This window comes from Chiroxiphia lanceolata, chromosome 20 (genome assembly GCF_009829145.1).
Source record: "Chiroxiphia lanceolata isolate bChiLan1 chromosome 20, bChiLan1.pri, whole genome shotgun sequence".
Taxonomy (NCBI): domain Eukaryota; kingdom Metazoa; phylum Chordata; class Aves; order Passeriformes; family Pipridae; genus Chiroxiphia; species Chiroxiphia lanceolata.
In genome coordinates, this window is record NC_045656.1 from 5,843,782 (window position 1) to 5,870,185 (window position 26,404).

Sequence of the window (26,404 nt, forward strand, 5' to 3'; positions counted from 1 at the left end):
TGCCCTCTGCTCGCCCCTCTCCCTGCCCCTCACCACAGGCCAGCAGGTTGGGGGGCCACGTGTGTGCTGCTGCCTCCCCTGGGAAAACCAGTCGGCAAAGGGCAAGAAAAGCAAAAGGCCCCCGGGGGCGCCTTCCGACGGGGTGGGGACGTGAGATGTGCGGAAGAGGGAACGCGCAAGAGAGCCAAATTTTGGATCTCCAGCCCCAGGGAAGCAGCTGGCGTGGCGTGGTGTGGCGTAGCGTGGCGTGGCATGGCACGGCGTGGCATGGCGTGGCACAGCGTGGCAGCCCCCTCCCTCCCGCCCCGTCCCCTCTGCCCCTGCGTTAAGCGATCTCTTTGATCCTGCGGATGTAGTTGTGAAGCTCTTCGGGGTCTTGCAGCCCCATGTCCTGGCAGACCCACTCCAAGTCCTCCTCATCGGCGATGGGGATGGAGTTGTAGGCCAGCTCGTCGGAGGGCATTGTGGCAAAGGTGGTGAACTTCACCCGCTTCCGTTTGGAGGTGGGTGAGTTGAGGGGGTCCTCGCTCTGGTCCCGTGTGGAGCCCCCCGAGGAACCGTCCCCCCGGCCATGGACCTGGCTCTGCACGCTGGTCTGCGAGCTCCCACTGCTGTGGTGGTCCCCATGGCAGCAGGTCTGGACGTTTTCCAGGGGGTTCCCCGGGCTCTCAGGCTGTGGGGAGAGGTCATTGTGAGCCCGCAAGGGCTGCCCGTTGCCCAGGAAGACCCAGTGGTGGGAATGGTCCATGTTGGTCTGGCCTTCGGGCGGGATGCGTTTGTGCCGGTATTTCAGCACAAAGACAATGCAGTTGATGAGGAAGACCAAGATGGCCAGGCAGAAGACGCCCAGGAGGGCGTACATGCCTATTTCCAGGTCCGTCAGCCCCCGGGTCACCTGGACGAAGCCGGTGGGGATGGTGGGGAAGTCCTCGGTGGGGTGAGACGCGCTGGACATCCTGCTGTCCTCGCTCGGGTCCGCTTTCCTCTCCACCTCTGCCCGCAGGGTGGTGCTGGCCCCCGTCTCCCCCAGCCCCGGCTTGCTGGGCACGTGGTCATAGTCATAGGTCGGGTCCTCCTCGGACCCAAAGTGGACCCGCACGGTGGCCAAGGCGGTGGAGAGGACGCTCTTGCGCTTGGTCTTCTGGCAGCTCTCACAGATGACCAGCTCTGCCCGGAGCAGCTCCCCCGCGCCCTCGCCCTCCGCCACCACCAAGGGGAACGCCCTGTCCTGGGTCACCGAGACCACCTTCTCATCCAGGCTGCTCACCACCAGGTTGTAGTCCTTGGGGTCGTAAAGGGAGAGCGGGGCCGTGGTGCCGTCGCTGTAGGAAATCCACAGGCTCAGGAGCGCTTCCTGCGGGACCAACACAGGCACCGGTTGCCCAGCAGGATGCCAGTCCCACCTGCACCCGTTTGTCCATCCCTCTACCCATCTCTCCTCTTTTGCATACTTCTCTCCGTCTAACTCACCCTTTTCCCTTCCATTATCCATCCTGCTCCTCCCAAACCTTGTTTTTTCTCTTTAGCCTGTTCTTCCCTCCATGCTCCCCATGCATGCCCAAGACCACCCCAAATCCCAACCCCAGAGGTGCCAGATGTGGCTACCAGAGCTGTGCTGGGAATTGTATAGGATTTCATCCCTCCCCCTTTGTCCCCATGGTTGTGTCCCATCCCCAGGCTGGGCAGGGTTGGATCACAGGTCTATGTGAAGTTTTATGGGGTGCTTTGGGGTCACCAGTGTGTCAGGAGAACAGTGGGTGCTGTGGGGGCCTAAGCTGAGTGTGGACAGGATTTGGGAGAAGGGGATTGCAGATGGAGCCCTCACCCCACCCCTGGTTCCCCACCAGCCCTCCCAAGCCCAAATGCACCCCCCTTGCCTCACCTGCTTGAAGAAGCTGAGGGTCTGCTGCACGGACGTCCGGGCGATGATGGTGTGGCTGTTGCCAGGGCTGGGGTGGAGGGACAGCGAGAGGCTGGAGACCACCTGGGCCTTCAGGTCTGTGATGCTGACCTTCTCCTCTGCCACCGTCACCAGTGTCTCACCCAGCACCGCCTCCACGAGTGGGGACACGACCTGCAGGGGACGAGGGTGCCTGTCACCACCCCCTGCCACCCCCAGCCAAGCTGGCAGAGGCGGGGGCAGGCGGCCGGGGGTACCTTGAAGAGCGTGGTGCCCGGCTCCCTCCCGGCCAGCGTGACACTGTCCACCAGGTGGGCCACCCGTGGGTCGTCCACGCGCATGAAGTCGCTGACCAGGTCGGTGACCTCCACCAGCCAGTCGGGCCCCAGCATGGTGACCACCTGCTCCGTGCCCTCGGCCGCCGTGGTGTGGAACTGGGTGAAGACCTGCAGCGTGGAATGCTGGTACTGCAGGGCACAGCCCCGGCTCTGCTTCCGCTCCTCCTCGTCCTCCTCGTGCTCGCTGTCCCGGACCGACCTGTGGGATGGGGCAGTGAGTGGGCAGTGCTGCCAAGCTCCCCACTGCCACAGCTCTCCAGCCCCACCCCCAGGAATGGGCAGGGCTGGCCCAGCAAGAAAAAATGCAGTGTCACCAAAACAGTGGTGGCTCCTGGCCAAAAGGTGCCCGTTGTCCACAAGGTACTCAAGGGCTTTAGCAGCATGTGGTAACAGGGTCATCAGCATCTCTGCCCCCTAACCAGCTGAGAGGACAAGGTCTCTAGAGCTCAAAGAAGGGTTAACTTTGGAGCTTGGCTGTTCCCAGTTTCATCCAGGGAAGCTTTGACCATTGCCAATGAGGGATGCTCCCCACCAGCTCCAGCTTTTGACCAACCTCACTGTGGAATTTTCTTCCTTCCATACAAACACACAAACTTCCATGAGCTCCCACCTTTCCACTGAGGACCCCTGAGATGACTCTGGCTCCATCACTTTCAAAACCTCCTCAGTAAGTAGCTGAACAAGGCGATTACCCCACTACCACCACCTCCACCTTGCCTTCCCCAGCCTGGACAGGCCCCACACACGGTGGCTCCACAGCACCCACCTCCTGTCCGGCAGGATGGGCACCCTCCAGCCCTTCACTTGGCTCAACCGGGCGTCGGAGAGCTCGATGTGCAGCGGCAGTTTGGGCACCCACACCGTCATCTCCAGTGGGGCCGAGAGGTGCTCGTAGGTGAAGGTGACCCGGGCGCTCATGGAGCCCCGCGACTCCTTCCCGCTGACGAAGACATAGTCACAGCTGCTGGAAACCTGGGGGAGAAGGGAGGGTGGGAGGGTTGCAGGGGTCCCACAGGCACAGCAGAGATCCTGGCAGGAGGCTGCCCAGAGGATGGGAAGCGCTGGAGGAGCAGAATTTCGCTGGCATGTATCCAGTTAATGGCAGCCCCAGGAGCAGGGATGCTCTGTCCTCCCCGAGATCCCTGCTCAGAGGTACAGACCCCCACACACCATGTCCATAATGCAAAGTGTCCCCTGACCCACGCCCTCCTGCCACCCCTCACCCACTGCCAGGTCTCCTCTTGGTGCCTCAGTTTCTCTTTGGTATTCGCACCGAATTGTACCTTTTTCCACACCCGAGCTAGAGGAACCCCATGGGTGCTTCACAGAGGTTGCAAATTCCTCATCCTGGACACTTGCCCCAAAATCTCCTCCACCAGAGGGCACAGGCAGCGAGCACAGACCAGCCACCTGCCCGTCCCCACCGGCACCTTGTCCCTGTCCCTCCTGCTCACCCCGGAGCGAGTTTCCTGCAGTCCATATGAATCCTCATGTTCGTCTGCTCGCTCTTTCTCTTTTAATTCCCCTTTATGCAAATGCCATTAGTTAAATTCACTATAAAGCAAATACATCCTGCAGGGGGTCACTCATTACCGACCGACTGAGCTAATTAAGGAGCTCAGAGGACACCACAGCAGCATCACCCGGTGTTTCAGTTTAGGTCACCAGTCAACAGCTCCTTCCCAGTAACAGGGCCAGAAGACAACCAGGAGAAGGGGACTCCAACCTCCCATCTGCAGTGGCCCTATGGCCTGACCTCAACACCCTGTCCCCTCCCTACACCATCAGGGATTGCATCCGAGTTGTCTGATGCCAGGGAAAACCAGAACTCGTTTGCTCAGCCGGCAGCGCAGTCGCTCTCGAATGCACTGAGCATCTCAATAGCACAGAAGGGCTGATTTCCAACAAGCTGCTCTCCCACATGGATCCTCTGATGGCTGATAAGGGGTTGAGGCCACGCTGCATGGTAGCTGACAGCAGAGGTGACAGCATGCCTGTCTCTCTCCCCACCTATTCTCCGAGCACCTGTGGTCAACCAGATGCAGGAACTTTGCATTTCTGAGCCCACAGCAGGGCCTGACTTCTACAACAGCCCATGAGCCCACCACAAGGTGCCCATGGTTCCCTGAGGCCGGTGGAGGAGGCAGAACTCTGGACCTGAGTTCTTCAGGACATCTCTGCTCTCTGGGCACAGGGGGGAAGTGCAGGTGGGTTTGTTTCTTGTCTTCCCATCAGAGATACCAGCTCAGCAAGTCTGAAAAGACAATCTCATCTCTGGCAAGGTGGCGTCTGAATAAAGATGAGCTCCCGGGTGAATCCTCCAGCAAAGGATGCTCTGGATATTGTGTCATTTATCACAATAAACACATTGGGCTGCTGCTTGCACTACCCTGGTTAATAAACCCCCCGGCATCTTCTCCTGGGGACCACTTGCTTTGCAACTGAGGGGGTTGAAACTACGACAACAAAAAAATCCCTGCACATCAGGCCTGTCCTGATGATGGAGTGACTGCAGATTAGCTTTTAAATGAAGCCCACGCTTGTTCAGAGAAACTTCCCGGATTTGCAGCGGGAAGGGAGAGGCTGAGGTCTGCCTGGGCTCCTGGCCAAGGCACCACTGGCTCTGCTTCTGTGGCCAGGAGCTCCCCCCTGGCACGGCCTCAAGCTGGGATCAAGGGGACACATGGTCTCCACGACCCTCGGGAGTGGGGAGAGCCACCACAGCTGGTGGCACCCCACGTCATCCAAGGGTCCTGGCTGTGGCCGTGGATGACCAGGGTTCCTGAGGCTCAGTCCCACTGGGCTGACTTGCTCCTGGTGAGTCCTCTGGGGGAGGTGGATGGTGGGTTCCTAAGAAGGTTCACACACAGGTGAGGTTGAGCATCTCCCATTAAGTGTTGCTGGCAACAGAGGTGACCCTTCCACTCTCTGCATGTCACTCAACACCTACACAGCCCCCAAGGTCACCACACAGGCAGGCAAGGGGGGTTATCTCTACACTACCTTGAGTGATGATGTCCTCCTGCCTGGGCTGAGCATGGGCACCTTTGTCACCCCATGTCACCAGAGAAGGGGATGAGGGTGATAACTCCCACCTGTGCTCTCCCACCATCCTTCACAGTCCCTGGAACCTCCCCAGCCACATCCACACCAAATTCTCAGGACAGATCCCCGAAACACACGAGAGCAACCACCACCGAGCCACAGTCAGCGTGGGGAGAAGCAGCTCTCCAGCCCTCCCTCATGTTAAATTATTTACAGTAACAGACAGCACATCCCACTCTGTAAGCTTTGATTTATGTAACAGGTTTATAGCCCTGACACCATAATCATACGCCCCAATCTCAGCAGGTAACTGAGAGCTCCCTCAGAAATGAAGCTCCAACACAAACACAAAATAATTCAGGAAGAAATCGCGCGGGGCTCCGAGCGGGAGGTGAGCTGGGGCCGGAGGGCTGCTCCCTGCATTATTCATCCTGGCTCCTGTGCATGTGTCTGCTCCCCCCAGGTCTGGGGACAGTGTGTAAATAGATTTATGAGTAGAAAGGCAGCACATTAAACAGTTTAAGTGTCTTGGAGTCCATCCTGAAGTGTATTATTGCTCCAGTGTTTTATCACGCTGTGGAGGACTGGTCTCCATAAATTAGACCCAGTGCTGTAAATCCCACAGACTGGAGTTTTAGTCAAAACTTGGGTAAACAGTTTGTGACACTGTTTGTCACCCACCCACACCCACGGACAGCTGGGGACAGCAAGTCCTGGTGGGGACAGGGCTCTGCCCCTCACCCCTGGCTCACCTGGGAGAGCTGCTGGTGGCTGCTGGCAAAGAAGGGGAGAAGAGGTTATGGTCTGGGGGACACAGAAGAGCCCAGCTCCCCAGCATGGCTCTGTGTCTCTGCCCAACATGGTGGGGACATGGAAAGGGAGGAAGCACTGGGTGCATGCAGGGAGAGGGGTGGGAGGTGTTTGGGAGAAGGTAATGATGTGTGGGGGTGGATGGATGGAAGTGGTGGTAGAATGACATGGACAGGTGGGTAGATGGATACATTCGGGGATAGAAAAATGTATATGGATGGATGGGTCTGGTGAGGGAAAAATTGGAGGATTTGAGGACCGACTGCTGCCTCGGTGGCGGGGGCTGGTGCGGGGGCACTCACTGCTGCTGCACAGTGAGCCTTTTGCACTGGCCTCACCAGCACCTCTCCCTTGCAGTCCATCTGGCTCCTCTCCCTCAGTCCCCTTTTCCCCCTATCGTCCCCAACTGCCCAGCTCAACCCCAACATCTCACTGGGGACAGCCCCCAGCCCAGCAGCTGATCCAAACAGGAGATAAATGTCATGCAGAGACCCAAGTGCAGCCACTGATGGGAACATGCAGCTTACACTGCGAGGTGACAATATTTCCCCTTATCAGCACTCAGTGCTGTGATAACCCATAATTATTGCTGCTGCCTGGTGCCAGCCTGAGCAGCACTGCAGCATCCCACAGCTTCTCCAGGGACAGTGACAAAGTGTCTCGTCCTTCTCCCGACAGATCCCAGGGAGAAGCATGCAGGGACTGAATCCACTGAGGGGATGATGCTCGGGATGGCCGGGCTTGTGTGGCACATCAGCTCCCCCCGCTCATCGAGCTCCAGCCCACGTCACCATTGGGGTCAGCACCCCTGGAAGGAGCTCAGCCCCCTGTGAGGGTCACAAGAGCCCCCTGCCCACACCCACCTTGATGATGTCTTCGTTGTTGGACTTGCACTCGACCATAGCCGAGACATCCACGACGACACCGCTCAGCTCGATGGCAATGACCTTCACGGGAATGGCCACCGTCCGCCCCGTCAGGATGGCTGTGTTGATGATTTCTGTGTCCTGGGGGTGGGACACAAAGGGGACCATCACATTAGAGGGCAGCCTGTCCCCCCTGGGGTCAGATCCTGGATGGTCCCTGTCCTGCTCCACCCCTGTGGAGGTGGGTGGGATGTGTGGATGTGTAGGATGTATGGATGTGTAGGATGTACAGATGTGAAGGTGCTATGGGGCAGATGGGTGGGTCAGAGATCCCTCAGGGGCACCCAAGCCCTCAAAGCAGATAACTACGCAGAGGGCAGGAACCTGCTCACCATGGCCAGGGGCACGATGGCCCTGATGTCCCTCTGGATGACCGTCAGCTCCGTCACCACCTTCTCCAGGTCGGGCGGGGGGTTGCGGCCGCGGTAGTCGATGTGCCACATGATGCGGCGCGTCACCGACTGGCTGGTGAAGTTCTCCATCTCGAAATCCAGCTGCATGATCTCAGAGGAGTCATCCCCATCCCTGGGCAGGGGGACAGGAGGGGACACGGTGAGTTGGGTGTCCCAGGGCCCACAGACACCCCAGAATCAGTGCTGGGCAGTCCCCAGCATCCCCAGCAGGTCTCCTCGGTGTCCCCATGCCTGTCAAAGGGGACTGTACTCTGGGTGCCACCAAACCCAGCAGCCCTGACACCCACCTCTGCCAGGGGCTGCTCTGACGGGAGCCTGAAGGTTCCAATGAGACTCTTCCCAGTGGGAGAGAGAAATGTTTTTCAGTGCCTCTTCCCAGCAGTTGAAAAGCCTTGTCAGCTCCCCAGGGGCTGCTGGGTGATATATTATCACAGGGTGAGCATGTGGCTACCGTTCCAGGGGACAGTGGGTGGCTGCAGGTGCTGTCCTCATCTCCCTGGTTCCGTTTTCCCAGCAGTGTGGCTGGATTTACTGCCCTGGGCTGCTCCTGCCTGCACACTCATTTCCCGCAGGTCAGACCCCAAGTGTCTCACACCCAGTATGCTCAGGGATGGCAAATAAGTCCCTATAGAAGGCTCAGTCCAAGCTGTGGACTTCACAGCCCCTTCCAAGTGGATCACATGGGGAAACTGAGGCACGGGAGAAAGAGGTTCAACCACACACAGCAGATGGGACAGTGCTGGGACTCGGGGCAGGGCTGTCCCCCAGCCTGTGAGCACAGCCATGGGGATGGGGGAGGTAGATGGGACCAGCAGGGAATAACAGGCCTGAGACCATCAGCTCATCAAACACACACAAATTAATGCCACTGCTGAGGACAGAAGGACATGGAGCTAATGGACAGGGATTGAACTCTGGGGGGCATCCCTGAGGCAGGACAGGATAGAAGAGGAGCATCGCCAAACCCTGCATGTGGTGCCAGTCTAATGGGATACTCTGCTGTCCCTCTGCATCATGGCTTGGATAGTCTGATGGCCACAGCATAAATCACTCTTACACCCCAATCCTACAAGCAAACCTTACACCCCAATCCTACAAGCAAACCTCCACAGAGGTGGTCCTGCCCTCCCATCTCTTCCTCCAACCTGCAAATCCATTGGGAGGACTTGGGATTCAATGCTCCCCTTCCAAAGTCAAACTTCTGCATTGTTCCCCAAAAATAGAGCATCCCCGGGGGACACCCTGGAGCCCCCACAAACCACAGCAGTGGCAAAAGCTTCCCAGAGCTGGGTAGGGGGAGAGGGGAGGAAAAGTGAAATCACTGTGGAAGGGGAAGCCAGGACTGGCTCCACTCTCATCTCGCAGTGCAGCAGCCACTGAGAAGATCCCATCGATCCGGGGATGCAGGATACAGTCGGGTTTCGCTCTGATCAATATCTAATGAGCGAAAGGGAGCAGAGAAAGAGGAGAGCAAGAAGCTGGAGCTGCTCCAGGCCACAGCAAGCCCTGATCCCTGATTCCACAGCAGCAATGATGGGCTCTGCAGTGGAGCTGCCACACAGGGGCTGGTGAGGTCCTGGCTGTGCCCCTGAGGCAGGTAGAGGGGCACAGGGGGAATAGCCAAAGGCCTCCTGGTCTGAAGAAGGGGATTTGGCTGCTCACTCTCTCTTCCAAGGCAGAAGTGTTAAACACAGCCAGGAAGAGCCAGGTTCAGAGGCAAAGCAGAGCTGCAACTTCATGCCAGAGGCAGTCCAGTGCTGGAACTCCTCACCATGGGGTGCCCAGAGGCATCCCGGGAACCCTGACGAGGCCAGCCCTCATCTTCTGCCTTCACCAAGCATCATCTGCTCTCAGCCACGGCAGAGACAAAAGCCAGGCTACCCAGATTGGGGGGGTAATTCAGGATGCAGCTGCTGGGGTGCAAAACATCCCAAACTGCCCATTATCACCCCAAAGCTCAGGGCTCTCACCCCCTCCCTGCACTGCCAGCGCTGCCAAAAGCCCCCAGAGCCCCGGCGAAACAAACGCCTCTGTTTGCGCAGCCCGGAGGGCAACACGGCTTTGAGTCATTCATACTCTCCATTCCGTTAATATTTGATGGAGTTGTTTGTCTAAAAGGTGATTGTAATCACTTTAAATTCCTCCTCCGTCTCTAACCTTTGCAGGCTGATTGGAAGCAGCGGTGGCAGTAGGAGAGGGGAAAGGGGGAGAGGATCCTGCTGCCAGCAGCTCTGGTATCCATGTGTTGGGTAGGAATGCTGGGGTGGGTGTGCAGAGGATGGAGGGCTCTTGGCTCTGGGGACACTCCAATATCAGCCATGGGGCCACGGGCTCAGATGCTGTGGGGCAAAGGAAAATCCACCCTCCAGATAAGCCCTTTGCTGCAGAGAGCTTTTGAGGTCACACTTGGAGCACTCAGAGCTGAGGATCTTTCTGCAAGAGCCTGTCCCCTGCTTTGCTCAGTGTTGGGGTGGGGGGCAGAGATATGGGGAGACATGGATATGTTCCTGCCCCAGAGGGGACGTGCTCATCAACTTGCTTTAACCTGGCTCCTGGAGACACTCGTGTCCCTTTTCCCAAAGACACAGTGATGGAGATATCACAGCCTGGGAATGATTGGTTTCCAGCACTTCAGAATCTTTCCTGCTGGTGTTTTTGACCCATTGCCCATCCCCTGCCCTTGCCTGCTGTGTCCTGCCAGACAATGTTTCCCCTTCTCCACGCTGAGCAGCCTCTGGGTTTTCAACTTGGCTTTATGGGTCCTCTCTCCTTCAGATCATTCCCATTTATATCCCTGGGTTCTCCTCAACTGACCTGAGCCTTTCCCAGAGCTCCAGGAATAGGCTCACTGAGCAGGGCAGAACTGCCCTGTCTCAGGTGCTGACTTGGTTTGTGCTCCCATTCCAACACTCATCCATCACCTCAGGGTTCAGATGGGACCTTGCCTGGGGACTGCTCCTCTTCCCTCCCAGAAGAGACACCAGGATAGCCAGCAAACAGCTGCTGCCTCTCATGGCATTAGAAGTCATTAAAAAATTTAAATATTTCCACCCCAAACTGGGGAATCCTCCATGGCTTCACAATTCAGCCCTAAAATCCACCCCACCTGCCCACCAGCATCTGACACAGGCAGGCAATCCCAGCTCAGAGCCAGGGATGCAGCTGCCAATCTGTACCGATGACTGAGCCCCAGGGACCAGATGCCACCTGAACATGCCACCTCACACAGTCCTTGGGCACAAACCTGCCCACAAACCTTCCCACCTTGGCCCACAAAATCCACCTTTTCCCACCCTTCACCCAGCTGCACAGTGCCAGCCAAGCTTAGAAATCACACACAACATTAAGCCACTTCCCATGTTGCTGCAGGACCTGCCCCAACCTCAGCTGGGCTGAGGGTTTGACCCTAAAACTGCTCATCCTCCCTCAGTGTCCCCCAGTCTCACATTCCAGGCCGTGCCTCAGTTTCCCCTGCCAGCACCTATGTGGCACTGCAGCCACCCAGACACCCAGGTGGGGGGCAAAGGGAGAACCACTCCAGGTCAAATCCCAGCGATTTCCCCAGCACCCCCAGAGGTGAATCCCATACCTGGGCCCAGCACCATCCACCCTGGACACGTCGACAGTGGCAGTGGAGTGTTTGCCACCCGTCAGCAGCTCCGAGCTCACCAGCCACTGCCCACTCCTCGACTTGGTGCTGAGCAGGTTGACACCTTTCTTGGCCTTCACCCTGCAGAGAGCAACAGTCAGGGCTGGACCCTCACCCTGGACACCCCTGGATCCCCCTGGGCACCCCGTCATAGGCACAGGGGGATTTTTTGCCCCAATCCCTCCTGGCTGTCAGAAACATGATTCAGGCTGGCAGCAACCTCGTAGGGCTGAGCCCACCCCAGCTTCTATTTTTCAGAGTATTTTGTTCCTCCCATCACTCCTACAGCGGGAATTTGGTCCCCCAGGGCTGCCCCTGTGGGACTGGGCAACCCCAGGGCAAATGACAGAAGAGCCTGGAGCGCTGCATCCCCATGCCATGGGCTTGCTGCTGGTCCAGAGGTCACAAGGACACTTGTAAATGCCCTTTGAAGAGACGTGGCCAGGGCTTGTACCCCCATCTTTAGGGACATGCAGCAAGAGAGGGTTCCCCTACACACTGCCCCACACGGGGGTGCTGAGCACCCACTGCCCCTTCTGCTCCCACCTGGTTCTGGGGCAGGATGAAGGGACACAGGAAACGTCCTCTCATGACACAGCAGCCCCATGGCCACACCATACCTTGTCCCCAAAGTGGCCGTGAATAAACCCACATCTGCTGGGAGAATCCCAGTGCAACTGGGAACACTGGGAGAGCAAAGGTAGCAGTCCATGGTGCCAGTGCAGAGAAGGAAACCCTGCATGGACAGCCATTCTCTCTAAGAAGCTCCCACTGCAAAAGCCCCAAAACTGCAAAACCACGTGCCGGCTGATCCCCTGGCCTCTCTCACCTTCCCAAAGTCCTGCCAGACCTGGTGCAGCACCCAGCAGGTCCCATAAGCACCATATGCCCTCCCCACCCGCTCCTCTGTCCCTAGATGGAACAACCACTCCTTGAAAAGGCGGCTGCTCCCGGAGTGGGGACAGCTCCAGGGCTTTACCTGAGCGTGAAATGCTCCACCGTGGAGTTGGACATCAGGTAGAGGAGGATGCTCAGCACCTCTCCTGGCTTGAGGGGCTTGTCGGGCAGGCGGATGAAGATGTTGCCGTCCAGCCGGTGCTCCTGCATGGGCTGCCCCGGCGGGGGCTGCAGGAGGCTGACGCTGCCGATGCGCAGCAGCGGGTGCTGCGTGGGACCCTCAGTCCTGGCCCCCCCGGCGCCGCGGCGCGGGACCGTGTCCCCAAGGCACTGGCCGGCCCCGTCGGGGGCGTGCAGGGTGTAGTACAGCTCGGCCTGCTGGCTCTCGCCCGGCACCTCCAGGCTCTCGGGGCTCTTCCTCCTGCCCAGCGGCACGGCCGAGGGGCCGAACCAGGCGTGGGGCAGCTCCGCCTGCACCAGGCACATGGCCAGGCTGCCCCGCAGCCGGCACGAGCTCTTGATCTCCCGGGCGTCACGGAAGGCGTGGAGCCGCACGCAGGGCAGCCGGTCGGTGACGTCGAAGTCGTCCCAGTCCCGGCCGGCCACGTAGAAGAGCACTTGGACCACGGGCTGGCTGGCCACCAGCCGGGGCTGGATGATGAAGGCGCGCACCTTCCAGTTGACGGTGAGGCGGTCGGGGACCTCCAGGGTGCTGGAGGGCTGCAGGTGCTCCTTGGGCAGCACCAGCCCCGTGCTGAAGGGCCCCAGGGTGACGTTGAGGACAGGCAGCTCCTTGGTCTGGAAGACGACGAAGGGCTCGGAGCGCTGTAGGGGGGCGCTGCCGTTGCCCGCCGGGCTGGCTCCCACCTCCTTGAGGAAGAAGGCCAAGCGGGTGTTGGACAGGCGGTAGCTCACGGGCAGCAGGATGGCACCAGGGGGCTCAGCAGGCTCAGGGCTGGGCGCTGGCCCCTTGGCATGGGCTGAAAAGGGGATGGAGAGTGCAGTTAGTGTGGGGCACCCCACTCCAGAACAGCTCCTGAGCAAGGAAAACAGATCCAGGCAGGAGTGGTCCAGCCCTGCAGCAAGAAGGAGCTGGAGCTGCAGCCCTCATAGCCCTCACAGCCCTCACAAGGGCAGCAAGAGCCTGGCTGGGTTTCTGTCCTGCAAACCAAAAATGCAAAAGACCTCCCCAGGACCTCAAGCATGGTTGTGCCTCCTGACGGGTGGCAGCAGCCTCATCAAACCCACCCCTGGCATGGGATGGGGTGTCCAGCGAGGAGGGATGCTCAGGGGCTGCCCAAGGCTGGGCCAGGGTGTGTTGAAGCCACATCCAGCCTCATACTGTCCCGGGGGAGCCCAGCACTGGTCACCCACCCTGGAACCCATGCCAAGGCACTGGTTGAAACAGCACAGACCCACTTACAGAAACAGGGCATAACTGGCTTCATTCCTGCTTCCAAACCCACCAAGAAAAGGATGAAGAGTTTCTCCAGAAGCTCGTTACCAACAGTTAAGTCCAGACTACTTTTTGGCTGGCAGATCCCACCACGTGTCTATCATCAAGGCTTTCCTCCTTCTTTTAGCACCCAGGTCACACGAGGAAGGTGGCTAAATCAGACCCCAGATCCACTCTGTCCCCACGGGCTGCCTGTAAGGGTGTCACAGCCAGCCTGTCACCTGTCACTACCCAGGGCTGCCACCCACACAGTGCTGTCCCCATGTGACAAAGCTGGCCCAGACCACATTTTTCCAGACACGGACATGGCCTGATGGGAAAGTGATGCAGATGATGTTGGTGCCGCCTTGTGCAAACCTCAGCAGTGCCCAAGTGTGACGGCCCTTAGGAAATCCCTGCTGTCCTTCCTTTGGATCGTTTTGCCTTAAAAAAAGAGAGTAACTCCACTACTGGCAGAGCAGGCAGCCACTGCCAGCCATGCACTCCCGAGGGTCCGAGCTGCCCGAGCCCCTCAGAGGGAGCCAGTGATCCCACTGCCATGGCCAACAAACGGGGAGAAAACCCACGGAGATGCTCCTGCTAAAGCAGATCCTGCGAAAGGCGGCTGGTGCGGAGCCGGCCGACGGCACGCGCTGCGCTGGCAGCTGCGGGAGCCTGGAAGACATCTCAAGGTCTTTGCATTCTCCATCGGCTGCCAGAAATTCCCAGGAGGCCTGGGTACCCCCCCACTCCCCTCGGCTCTCCGCCAGCCCCCCTCAGCCCCGTTCCCAACGCTGATTGCAACCGCTCCCAAGCGGCTCCCGAGCGGCGGAGCCCAAATTACCGGTGTCAAACGGCGGGGAAAGGTGCAGATGCGACGGCTCAGCTCCCGGGAATGACTCAGCCCCCTTCCTGACAGGGGCTTTGGAGCGTGCCAGGACCCTGAGGCTTTTTCCAGCTGGGAGAGTGGCCTCAGACGAGCTCCCCAGGGCTGACAGGGATGCAGGAACCCCCAGCCCACCCGGGGCATTCTCTCCTGCGGGGCACAGGGGGGTTAAGCAGCTTAGAGGGCTCATAAAAGGATTAGCACTTGATATGGGACAGGCAGCATCCACAGCTACATCTCCTGGGATGAAAGTTGTCCAAGAGCCAGGTGGAGAATTCCCCTGGGCTGGGCGAATGCTGGGGACACGCTGCCAGTACCACCGCGTCGGCACCACCATGGGCACAGCTCCAGCCTCTGTCACCCCATCCCACTTGCCTTATCTGTTTTCCCATCTCCTAGAGAGCCAGAAGCTGCAGGAGAGGTGTTGAGCCTGGGAAAACACCCATGGGTGCCCCTCTGATCAGCAGTAACCAGCAGCGAGGGGGTTTCTGCTCCTCTGGCTCACAGAGGTTGTTTTCTGCTGCGAAATATGAAGGTTTGCATCCTCCCTGCCATCCCCAACAACTAGGAAAAGGGATTATTTCCAAAGTATGAGATTATTTGTGGAAAAGGACCCACCAGCTGGAGCAACATGAGCAGGACAGTTTGGGTGAGGTACCGGCAGGACCGATGGAGGTACGGACAGCAGGGGCTTTGTTCACCCACTCACTGAAACAGCATCAGTCTCTACCCCTCAAAAACCACTGGGGTCTGTGGAAGGATCAGGTCATTTCACAAAGAAAACCCCCACAAAACCCAACCAACTCAGTGTCCAGAACAGCCCCAAGCGAAACCTACCCTTGGGGTGGTGCAAAATGCCTGCAGTCACCACCTGCCCCTCGAGTGTGGGACACGAGAACCTCTGTGCCCCCCCAGCGAGCACCAAGCACTGTGGAGAGGTGCAGCCACTGCCACCCACCACACTGGGAGAACTAAAGCAGCTGGGTTTGGCTGCAATTTGTGGTAGAGACCCTCAGAAAGCAGCTTCTTCCTCCTTGCCACGGGGATTCTCTGGTGGCCAGCAAGGGTTGTGTGCTGCCCCTCTCAAACGTGCTGGGCACCCTGCTTGACTCAGACGAGGCACCCTGGCTCCAAACCCTGCTGGGATGGGGACACCCAGGGTGGCTCTGTCACCAAGCCCAGCACCCTGGCCATGCCAGACAGGGGAAGGGACAGGGACAAGCTGGGATGGAGATTAATGGGATGGCCATGATTAGTTCAGCGCCGGCAAATTGCCGGCACCCAGAGAAGCGATTTTCTTCCACAAACAAAATGCATTTAAACGATGCTATAATATGTTGCTGGGAGGGGGACAGGACCAGTGCCTCCGTTCCCTGGCCATAAACTCATCCTGCCAGGAGAGGGTCTAATCCAGCCTGGAGTGGGTGCCAGGATGGGGGAATCACAGCCCAGCCCAGCCCAGCCCAAGCCTCCACACCAGGGTGGTGAGGGAAGGAGAAGGGAGTCAGGAGATGCATGGAGCTATGGATGCAGCTGCTGGCCAGATAGCAAGGAAAAAAGGGTGGATAAGGATACACAAACCAGTAGAGAGAACGGAGGGTGCATGGATGGATTGAAGGTGGATCAGAAATAGCTGGAGAGCAAGAGAATAGCTCTAGGATGAGGGACAAGAGGTGACGGATGGAAGAATGCACAGATAGAAGGATGGATGGAGAGCACAATGGCTCAGGAGAAGGGAGGAAAGGAAGGAAGGGAAGGGAAGGGAAGGGAAGGAAGGAAGGAAGGAAGGAAGGAAGGAAGGTAGGAAGCTCAAAAGATGGAAGACGGATGGAAGGAGGGAAACAGGAAGGATGGACAGACAAGCAAGACAGCTCAGGAGACTCCAGTCCCCACACCACCGTCCCTGGATCCTGTCCTGGTTTCAAGCCACCCCCAGGAGGGAAGGCGGCTCTCATGTCCCCCCTCTGGCTGGGTTTGGGGGGACAGAAGGGTTAAGCCCTGCTCTGCAGCCCCACTGCTGTGGTTAACGGGATTTGCAGCACCTGACCTGCATTCCGGGTTTATTAGGCCGACACAGAGGGGACCATATGGTCCTTCCACCCCTGCAGCTCAGCACTGCAAGCCAAAAGGCAGATCTCTGTGCCTGGCCAGACTCTGACTGGCCTGGGGGCTTCCCAGACCTCCCGGGCTGAGGAGCCACCCCAGCCCCACAGCGGGATGGGACGAGCCTCCTGCGTGTCCCATCCCTCCCACCCCACAGCAGCCCGTGGGAAGCTGGGTTGACCTGCAACCCACGGCAGGGAGAGGGGGGAGAGAGGGAGATGTAAACACACAACTGCTGGTGACCCCCTTGTTGAGCCCCCACATCTGCCCGGCCAGATGTGCCCTGCACCGGCTGCAGACACACGGCCAGATGGGCCAAGGGAGGGCACGTGGGGACAGTGGCAGCACCCTCCAGCCCTGCCTGAAAATCCAGACCACCCTCCCCAGGCTGAGGGGTCTCGCTGCTGCAAAAAGCAGCAACAAAAGCCCTGAATCCCTGGAAAACAGGGCACGGTGGGAGTTCAGCCCCTCCATCCTGCCCCCGCTGCAGCCTCACCAGATCCATCCCTGCTCCCACCTGTTATCCCAAGGCTGAAGACCCTCCTCCTCTGGCTATCCAGAACCGATAGCCAGTGCTGAGCCCCAGCTTAGCCCCAGCCCCAGCTGTCTGCCATAGGGATCACTTTAGCCACGCTCCAAGGGGGGTCTGGTTTTTATCCTGGTTTATCCTGTGGGACACAGCGGGTGCTCCCGGTAGTATATCCCCACTTATGAGGGGAAAAACATACAGGAAAACCACTGGAGAAGAGGGAGGGAAGGTCTGAGGTCACACCAGGAGGGTTAAAACCTCTCCTGGTGATAACAGGCAGCACTGGGGGCTCAGTGAATCAGTGGACCAGACGCAGCTCTGAGGGAGATGCCAAAATACCAGCAATGTGAGACACCAGTCCAAGCTCTCCTGGCTCCTGCCAGGCCATTGCTGGGCTTCCATGGTGCTCCCACCTTGGAGCAAGCCAGAGAGTTGTCCATAAAGCAGAGCTGTCCATAAAGCAGTGACTTGAGCTGACATGGGGATAAAACCCTCCCTAAATGCATGGGGAGGGATGGCAGGGAGCGTGATACAGTCCCTAGCAGAAGGATCCACATTGGCTTCCAGCCCGGTTCGGGACAACTTTGGAGAGGTTTTGGTGTACACCAGTCACTGTGATTCCCGACGGGATGAAAAGGCCAGCAGGATTTCATCCATGATCCAAGACCCTGATCACAGGTCCTGGGACCCTGCAAACCACAGCCACCATCTCTGGTTCTCTGCAAACACAGGCAGAGGATGCTGCTTCTCCCAGCCACAGGCACTGCCAGCAATGCCACGGCCACCAGTGCTCCCACCTTCCCCAGATCCAGTCCCATACCAGAGACTGGTACCTACCCTACTGATCCTACCCTAACCCTACCCCTGAATCCGGGAGATGAGGGCAGGACACTCCGCTGCACCCAGACGAGTCAGGGGGGTGATGAACCCACCCAAAACACCGAGAGCAAAGGGACCACAGCAAAACCCCTCAGCCCCCGAGGAGGAAGTCCAGCCTGGATATTCCCCAGCCCCAAAACCTGGTGGTTTTGCCCCCACATTCATCAGGGCCAAGCACAAAGGGAAAACGTGGGCAGCAGCCCCAAATACCAGGGATGTGCCACATCTGGAGCTCCTAGGGATGTCCTACACCTGGATGTTCCCACACCTGGATGCTCCAGCTAGAGGCAGCCCAATCTCCCAGGGAAGGGTCAGGCTCACACGACATCTCCCCACCTGTCCTGGGAACAGGCATTGCACCCATCCCTTTCCCTCCTCACCCCACAGCACCAATCCCTGACGCACTACACTCCCACCAAGTGGGGTCAGCACCTCCAAACACCCTAAAAAGCAGCAAAAAGTGGAAACAGAAGCCTCCATGCCTCCACTTGCACTCAAAACTCAGTCAGCCCTACCACAAGCCCCACTCCACTCCACTCCCAGGGAAAAAAAAGCCAGTAATAAAGTACAAGCCAAAATTAGACAATACAGGCAGGCCCCTCGTGGAAACCTTTAAAATGTTACCTGCAGCCTGAGCCTTGAAAATTGTTTTTGGCGGCATAAAAGACAATAAGCTCTCCCTTCCCTCCGATGCACCGAGAGCCTCCATCTCCAGTCCCAGCTAATTGGAACTCAATTAAGTGAATAATTGTTACAAACATGAAATTACCTTCCCCAGGCGCGTGGCAGTGAGATACCCCAGCTGTGGCCATAGGAAGGGCGGGATGCAGGGATGCTCCAGGCCCTCAGCTCTGCCTGTGGATACAGCGGTGATGGGGTGACAGGGCTGGGAATCCCCACAGTACTGAGGACAGGGCGGTTAAACTGGTCCAGGCTTCCCAGAATCAGCCTGGGGTAGGAATTGAGTGGGTGCTGGCCAGGATATGTGCCTCAAGTCTTCCTGTGAGCAGCAGCGCTGGCTCAAGAGTGGATTCTCTAGTGTCTAATACAGGGTTGTGCTCATGCCTGGTGGGCACTGCCAGCTTCTCCTTTCTTTTAGGTCCTCCTCCCAAAGGTCCACCCTGGCTTTTTCATCACCAGGAGCGGTAAAATACCATAACACTGGTGGGATTCAGTCCAAGGCCAGCACACAGCCTCTGTTTCGGGACCAGCAGCAAAAGGGACCCGTCCCAGCACCACGACAGGCTGCAGTGCCAAGGTATGAGCTTCCCCCAGGAAATTAATAAGAGGGAGTAAATAGAAAAGAAAAAAAAAAAACAAGGGACCTAAAGGAATAAATAAATATGGCCTAAATGGGATGTGCTGTGCAGAGGCACAGCCTGCCATAAATTCCCAGAGCCAGCAAGGCTTTTACGCAGCAGCTACTTTAGAGCAATTTCCACAAATCACGGCAAGGGACAGGCTGGGGGACGGGGAGGAGAAAGCCTTTACAGAGGAGGAAGAAAAATGAAGAAATTAATTAAAAGTGGTGGGGGGGGAAAGGACAGGGAAGTGGCTGACTATGAATATCCACAGGATTGCCCAGGGGCTCCGAAAGGCAGCGGGAGAGGAGATACTCTGGGATAAAGTGGGCAGCCCCTGAGCCCCCAGTACATGTTGTGGTGGGTCCTGGGCTGGGTGACTCCCATGCCAGGCTCCCCCCATGCTGAGAGCTGGGAGCAGCCCACCAGCAGCAGGTGGGCACAGATGGTTTCTCCACATAACCCCCCTGGGGAGCCAAAAGTGGGAGGACTGGCAGGGGAGTGCCCTGAAGGGTGGCCTGGGGAAGCAGGGAGAGAGACAGCAGCCCCCGAGGGAGGAGCCCACAGCATCAGTGTTGGGGCAGAGGCAATGCAATGACACTCCCATGTGTCTTGCTCAGATCATCCCTGTTCCCTCTCCACCCCTTCCCACCATGGCCAGGAACATCCTCCCAGCACCCTCCAAACCTGAACACTGAATATGCCCCCCAGGCTGTGCCCTCCCCCCCCGACCTACTGCCAGCCCAGGCTGTGCCAAGCAACACGTTTCAGACTGATTAGACACTGATTAATTTATTTCCCCCGGTGACATGTGACAGGCTGCGTTCGGAGCCGGATTCAACTCCAGAGGCACCCAAGGAATGCGAGGAGCCGCAGATAAACCCAGCCTCAGCCCTCAGCAACCAGGGCTGGGGGCCAGCAGCAGCCCCACACCCCCAGCAGTCCCAAAAGCAGGGCTGGGAACAGGTACCAGCTCATGACTTTGCCACCCAGCATCAACCACGCACGGCTGGAAACACATCCCCTTCCTCCCCGCTGGTACCCGAGCGCATCCAGCAGCCGCGCCGAGCTGGCAGCGGCCGGTATTGCATTTTCAATCTTATTTATCTTCCAGAGGGAAAACACCAAAAGCTTTCCCTGAAAGAAAAATAAATTCGAAATTAATTCATTCTCAAGTTTTGCCAGTCCTGGGGAAGAGCTCAGCCCACTTCATCAGGGCAAACCTGCCCCGGTAACTCCTGCAGGGGCCGGGAGGTGACAGCACGGCGAGTGGGGGCACGGCCACCCCAGCAGCACCTGCTTGGGCTTCTTCCAGAGCTGGTGAGAAAGCAGGGATGGTAAATATTATCTGAGCAATGGGAAAATGCTCGCCAGCAGGAGACAGTGGCTTCATCAGGGGACTGTGAATTGCCTTGCTGACAATGTCCCCCCAGGAGGCCAGAGCAGCAGTGAGGGGCTCAGCACCCAGCCAGGGTGAGGGATGTGGGCCCCAGGGATGTGGGAGTGGCAACAGGTCAGGCAACAGCTTAGGGAAAATGAAGGGAGTGACCCCCAGGAGAGCCACATCCCGAGGAACGACCTCTGCATCCCAAACCTGGGACATTTGTAGGAGAAGTGACAGCCCATGAATCCGCCAGCTCAGCTGGTGCTTCCCCAGGGTGGGGATAGCTGAGCCACCATCAAACGTGGCTGGAGGACCCTGTGTCTTCCAGTTTGCAAGGAAAGTGAGCTCCAACCTACTTCCCCCTCGGCAAGGGGCACCAGGACCTCCCTCACTTCACACCATTGAACCATTTCTCTTTCTGCCATCGCACATGGACAAAATCCCCAGGGGAGGCCCCGTCCCACAGGCACCACTGGCGGTCCCCAGCCCCATCACAGGGCCAGGAGCAGCCACCTCCCTCCCCAGCTGGGGGGCTGCTCATTAGCAGAGCCATGTATTTAATAATAAAAGGTTCTGATTAGATCAGCAAGAGTGACCTTTTCCAGATGGATGGGATGCTCGTACGGCGGCTGCGACAGGCGCCACGCGGGAGGGGAACACCCCGGCAGCTCAGCGACTCCTCCGCACGCCCAGCACGGGCCATGCTGGCCAGGCAATTGCAACAGCCCAAAAAAATCGGGTTATGCTGTCTAAGCATCCCTTCCCTCACCCATCATCTGCCCAGGATGATGCCACATCCTGCTGACTACCTCCACAGCACGGGATGGAGCTGGGATGTGCTGCTGGAAGGTTGGGGATGCTCTGCAGGGATCCCCGGCCGTGTTGGTTTTTGCTTTCTTTCTCTTTTATAGGAGGCAGAGAAGCTGGAAGAGGAATCTCAGCAGCCAGTCATGGTGGAGTGATTTAAATAGTAACCCTCAAAATAGCCAGGTTTCCAAAAACTGCTGAGCAATCCCCAGTCAGGGGGTTGCTGCCACCCCATACCCTGCCTTAGTTTCCCCCAGTGTGCACACACAGCCACATGCACACACAAAAGGACAGGTCTGGATAAGGGTATCAAGGCACCTTGAAACTCCCTGAACCAAGTCCTGCCACTGCTGCTCACCAAAATCATTGCTCAGAGGATTTCCATCACGTTACCAATAGCATCTTTCATCCTTCTCCCTTTCCTCAACAACACCAAGAGGACAAAAAGGGTAGAAGAAAAGACAATTTCCCAGTGAGGTGTTCCACTTCACACTGCTATGTCCCAGGACATCCTGCTGAGATTTAAGGTACTGGGGGGTTGGGGCAAGATGGACTGGGCCCTGGGGTCATGCAAGGACACCATGGAGCCAAAAGCCAAAAGGGATATCCTGGCATGTCCCTCTTTTCTGCAGCACCAAAGGTGAAACTTATGCCAGGTTTAACCCAGCTCAGAGGCCAGATCCTGTCTTCTCACCTGCCTACCAGGGTGAGGAAAGATCCTATTGCCCCTTCTCTGCTCCTGGATGGAGCCAGGGGTGCTCAGCTGCTCCGACCCCATCAGCTTGGCCAGGGTGGGAGCTGTCAAATGAGCCAACACCAGGTGTATGATCCTGGTGTACATTCCCAGTGTGTGTTCCTGGTTCGGGTGTTAAATGAGCAAACGTCGGGTGTATGTTCCCGGTTCCACAGCGAGTTATGGCACATCTCCACCTGCTGGTCTGAAAGCCCCTGAGCTGGGAGATGCTCAGAGGAAAGGAGGATGGGGGTTGGTGTGTACCCCCCTGCCAGGGTTGGGCTGCACTGGCTGGAGACCCCAGCAGGGATGGAGCTATGGACCATCTCCAGCATCATCCTTCACCACCAGCCCCACGCCTGGGACTTGCCTGTGGTGGGAGCAATGGGAGCAATCAGCAGTGGGATGGAGGTGCCAGGGCTGTGGGATCCAGTGCAGGGCCCCAAGCCTGTCCTGCCTGCTGGGACAGATACTGAATAACCCCAGAAACCTGGAGCGCTGCACCCCTGGACCTCTGCCTCTGGGCAAGCACTGCTTTGGGAGAGGGGAAACTGAGGCACACTGCAGGGACAAGGCTCAGCAGGGAGCAGAGAGAAGATGCAGGAGCCCAGGCTCAGCCCCATGGACAGCACAAATCCTTCCATAAACAGGTGGGTAAATCCCCCTGTGCCGCATCCCAACAGGTCCCAACAGCTTCGCAGTACAACTGTGCTGGGTAGACACCACCAGCATCCCCCACGGCCCCACAGCCCAGGGCTCCGTGTGTCCATCCCTCCATCCCTCCTGTGAGCCCTTCGGGCCACCCTGGGGCCATCCCACCCCGGAGATGCCAAAAAAAAACCCTTTCTGGAAGCAGCTGATCTGGGGCCTCGGCCAAGCGGCTCCCGGGGCCGGCAAGGGAGCGCAGCAGGAGGGAGGCTGGCACGAAGGGCTGCTCTTAAATAAAAAACAAGGGAAAAGGGAATAAAATACTCCAAGCAGCAGAGCAGGGTGCTGCTTCACCGCCGGCTGACCCCGCTGCCAGCCCGAGCGATTTGTAAGAAACGCTGGAGAATTAGGAGCTCTCACTCAGCCTCTTTTTCCGGCTCCCTCCAAGACCTTTATTTGTCCAGGAAAGGCCAAAGCGGCGGCAGCGAGGGCAGCTGTGCATCCTGAAAAGAGCCTAAAAACTCCTGGCAGAGGCTCCTCTCTCCACTGGCACAGGCATCCCCCCATGGCAGCACGGCCAGCCCTGGCACAGGCCACCCTCGCCCACTCCCCATTGGCATCGCTGCCACGGGAACCCCCCACCCACTGCATCCCCCAGCCCAGGGGCCAGATTCTGCCCTGGCCTAAACCCGAGGCCTGACCCACCGGGCTCGTGGTGTCCCAGCAGCAACTGGGGGATCAGAAATGCCCAGGAGGGGACGGGGAGCGGGGGGCCACATCCAGCCCCTGCACCAGAGGCCGTTCCTATGGATCATCGCTGGCACAGGGATATTTCCCACAGCCGACAGCCGCCCCCGGCAGCACCGCCGACCCAGACAGTTGGATCTTATCCAGGCAAATTGGGGAGCGGGAGATCCCACTTCCACACCGGCGGCCGGCCCCCTGCCTGCAGACTCCTGAGCTGGTGGTCCCAAAGAGGAGGGAAGCTCTGCCTGCAAATCCCACTGGGGCAGCCTTCCAGGAAACAATCAGTCTCAGGGTACAGGGGGGCAGCATCTGCCCCCCCAAAAGGATGCTACTAAAGTTGTGGCTTGACAGCCTGGAGATCTCTACTCCTCTGCCAGGGTCAGAATTTCCAGGGTGGAAACCCCCTGCCAGCTCCCTGCAATGCTCCCAACATTCCCCCCTTCTCCTTATTTCACCACTGTGGGTGAGCAGCTCCCCAAGCTCCTCAAAGACCCTCAGGGGCTGCAGATGCCAAGAAAGCCCTGCCTGAGCCCCACAAGTGCCTTGGCCATGGGCTGCCGGTGCGACACGGAGCCAGGCACGGTCCAGGGATCCTCTCCAGCTCCTGGGGGGATGGTTTGAGCTGGGCAGCACAGTCCCCAGGACACTCTGAGCCTGAGGCCAGAGCCAAGCTGGCAGGAGGGGTCTGGGTGACCCCCCCACACTGCAAGCAGCCCCCCACTCTCTGCTTGGCCAAGCTGGCTGCCAGGGAAAGTGGCTTCGGCTGGGGCATCTGTGGGGCTTGGCTTTAAATGGAAAGCATCCATAGAAATCATTCATGGAAACCACATCCCTCGGGGTGCATGACCCCTCTTTGGCCTCGCTCGCCAATAAAAGCCCCCAGCAGCAGGTGCTGGCGTCCCCAGGGCTGTCACCAGGGCAGGCCAGGATGTCACCGCAGCTCGGCCATGGCACGGCAGTGATTTGGATGCAACTCAGGGCAAGTGGGTGCAGGCAGGTGGGGGGATCAGAAAGAAAGAGAGGGATGGCAGGGGCTGCATCCCCCATCCCCTGCATCCCAAAACGATGCCACCTTCGGCAGAGCCCGCCCAGCAACTCGGTGCAGACTGGGAAAGTGTCTGGGTGCGGGTCCGGGGGATAAGCGAGTGGATAATAGCGGATAAAGCCCCTGATCCTCCCGCTAAAGCAGCTCTGCATTAAGGAGACAAGGGGCAGGGGGGCTGGGGGAAGGGGGGGTTGAAGCCCCCTCGCCCCATGTGTTCCCCTGCCACCCCGCTCCCTGCCCCGGCACACAACCCTCGGCAAGCGCTCGCAAGCACAAGCTGTCATTTTATTAAGCCAGGAATAAACTCTAATCTTCACCCGTTTCGCTTTGAGGGGGGGGCACAGAGAACCAGGGGAGGGGTGGCTGTGGGAGGGGGGGGTCCCAGCCGGGCACAGAGGGGCAGGGGCTGCCCCTGGCGGGGGCAGATGCTGCAAACCTCCCTCCCGTGTTGCAGACAGACATATAACATATATATTGCCCCCCCAGCTCCCCCCGGCGCCAGCACTTACCGGGGAGCAGCAGCGAGCAGAGGCAGCAGAGCAGCGCGGCCGGCCCGGGGAGCATCTTCTCCGGAGAGGCCATTGCAAGGTGGGGAGCAGCAAGAAAACCGGGGGGGCCCCGTGGCAAATAAAAAAAAAAAAAAAAATAACAACAACAAAAAGAATCCAGACCAAGCACCAAAAAAACCGCAGAAATCCCCTAAATCCAACCACGTGCGAGCCGGGAGCAGCAGCCAACGGCGGTATTTGGGGAGGGGGGGGGAACCGGTTCAGGTTGGGAGGGGGGCTCGGCTTTGCCCCCCCAGCTCAGCGAGCAGAGCACCCCATCTCCGGTCCCCCACCCCTCCCCACCCCGCACCCCAAACCTGCCGCAACCCCCCCCCAGTGCCTGCAGGGCGGCCGGGGGAGCGCCCAGCCGGCGGGGGCGGGTCCCCCTCCTCTTCCTCCTCCTCTTCCTCCTCGGGAGTCGGCAGCGGGGGGAGAAGAGCACGTGTAACCCCCTCCCGGGGAAAAAAACAGCACCGATGTGCTGATGGAGGATGATGCTGCAGGGTGCGGGTCGCCAGCCCCTCTGCACAAGAATAAAAATAAGAATTCCAAGCGCTGTTCTTCCAAAGGAAAAAAAAAAAAAAAAAAAAAGGAAAAAAATTAAAGGGGAGGAAAAAAAGCTGAATTAAAGCGCTCCCCTAAAGAAAAAAAAATAAACGGGGGAAAAAAAAAAGAAAACAACAAGAACGTAACAAAAAAACCACAACCCAGAGCTGGGTGAATAATTAATCCCAGGCAGATGCGATTAATCGTTGGCAGGAGCAGCTCGGCGGCGGAGTCCCCGCATCCGAAGGCAAAGTTTGGGGGGGGGACCCCGGGGCTCAGCCGCTGCCCCCCCACCAGGGCTGGAAGCGGGGGGACCCCGCCATGAGCGTGGAAAGAAGAGGGGTCCCCGCCTCCTCTGCCCCCCCCTTCGGATTAAAGAGGGGGTGCACCCCCTCCTGCCCGCAGACGGAATAAAAGAGGGGGTAGAGGAGCCTTGGGCAAAGCGGCAAGTTGAGGGGGGTCGTGCCCCTGGCCCCGCTCCGAGCCCCCCCTGCCTGTGCCGTGCCGAGCCGAGCCGGGGGGGCCCCGCTGGGCGCTCCGGTGGCCGCTCGCCCGGCCGGAGCCGCATCGGGCACCGGTGGGTGCCAGCGAGGGGAGGGCAGCAGGGGGAGGCGCCTTCCTCCTCCTCCTCCTCCTCCTCCCCCTCCTCTTCGGGCGAGGAGGTCCCCGCTGGTGCGGCGCGATGCGATGCAGCGCCCACCCTCCTCTTCCCGATCCCCCCGAGCCACTTCCCAGCCCGTCGTCCCCCCCCCGGACCCCGCCCCAGCACCACGGGGTGCGGCGGGGGGGCTGCCCAGCCCTGCCCTGGGGGCTGTGCACCGACACTGCTGCAGTG

The 26,404-nt window shown here is 58.7% G+C and overlaps 1 protein-coding gene across 1 annotated transcript; it reads right to left on the reverse strand.

The window, feature by feature from the left end:
- Window positions 1-312: 312 nt before the first annotated feature.
- TMEM132E (transmembrane protein 132E) lies at window positions 313-25,637 on the reverse strand. Its single transcript, XM_032707798.1, has 9 exons — window positions 24,985-25,637; window positions 12,061-12,958; window positions 11,022-11,162; window positions 7,352-7,544; window positions 6,957-7,100; window positions 3,005-3,210; window positions 2,158-2,437; window positions 1,883-2,074; window positions 313-1,354 (listed from the first exon to the last, which is right to left on the reverse strand). The coding sequence occupies exons 1-9, from the start codon at window positions 25,055-25,057 to the stop codon at window positions 326-328; spliced, it is 3,156 nt and encodes a 1,051-aa protein (XP_032563689.1). The 5' UTR covers window positions 25,058-25,637; the 3' UTR covers window positions 313-325.
- Window positions 25,638-26,404: the final 767 nt, after the last annotated feature.

Excerpts from the sequence above, each read along its gene's own strand:
- TMEM132E (XM_032707798.1), bottom strand. The coding sequence starts at position 25,057 with ATGGCCTCTCCGGAGAAGATGCTCCCCGGGCCGGCCGCGCTGCTCTGC. Across the intron at positions 2,438-3,004 it reads CCCATCCTGCCGGACAGGAG|GTCGGTCCGGGACAGCGAGC; the intron begins GTGGGTGCTGTG and ends CCCATCCCACAG. Across the intron at positions 1,355-1,882 it reads CCCTCAGCTTCTTCAAGCAG|GAAGCGCTCCTGAGCCTGTG; the intron begins GTGAGGCAAGGG and ends TTGGTCCCGCAG.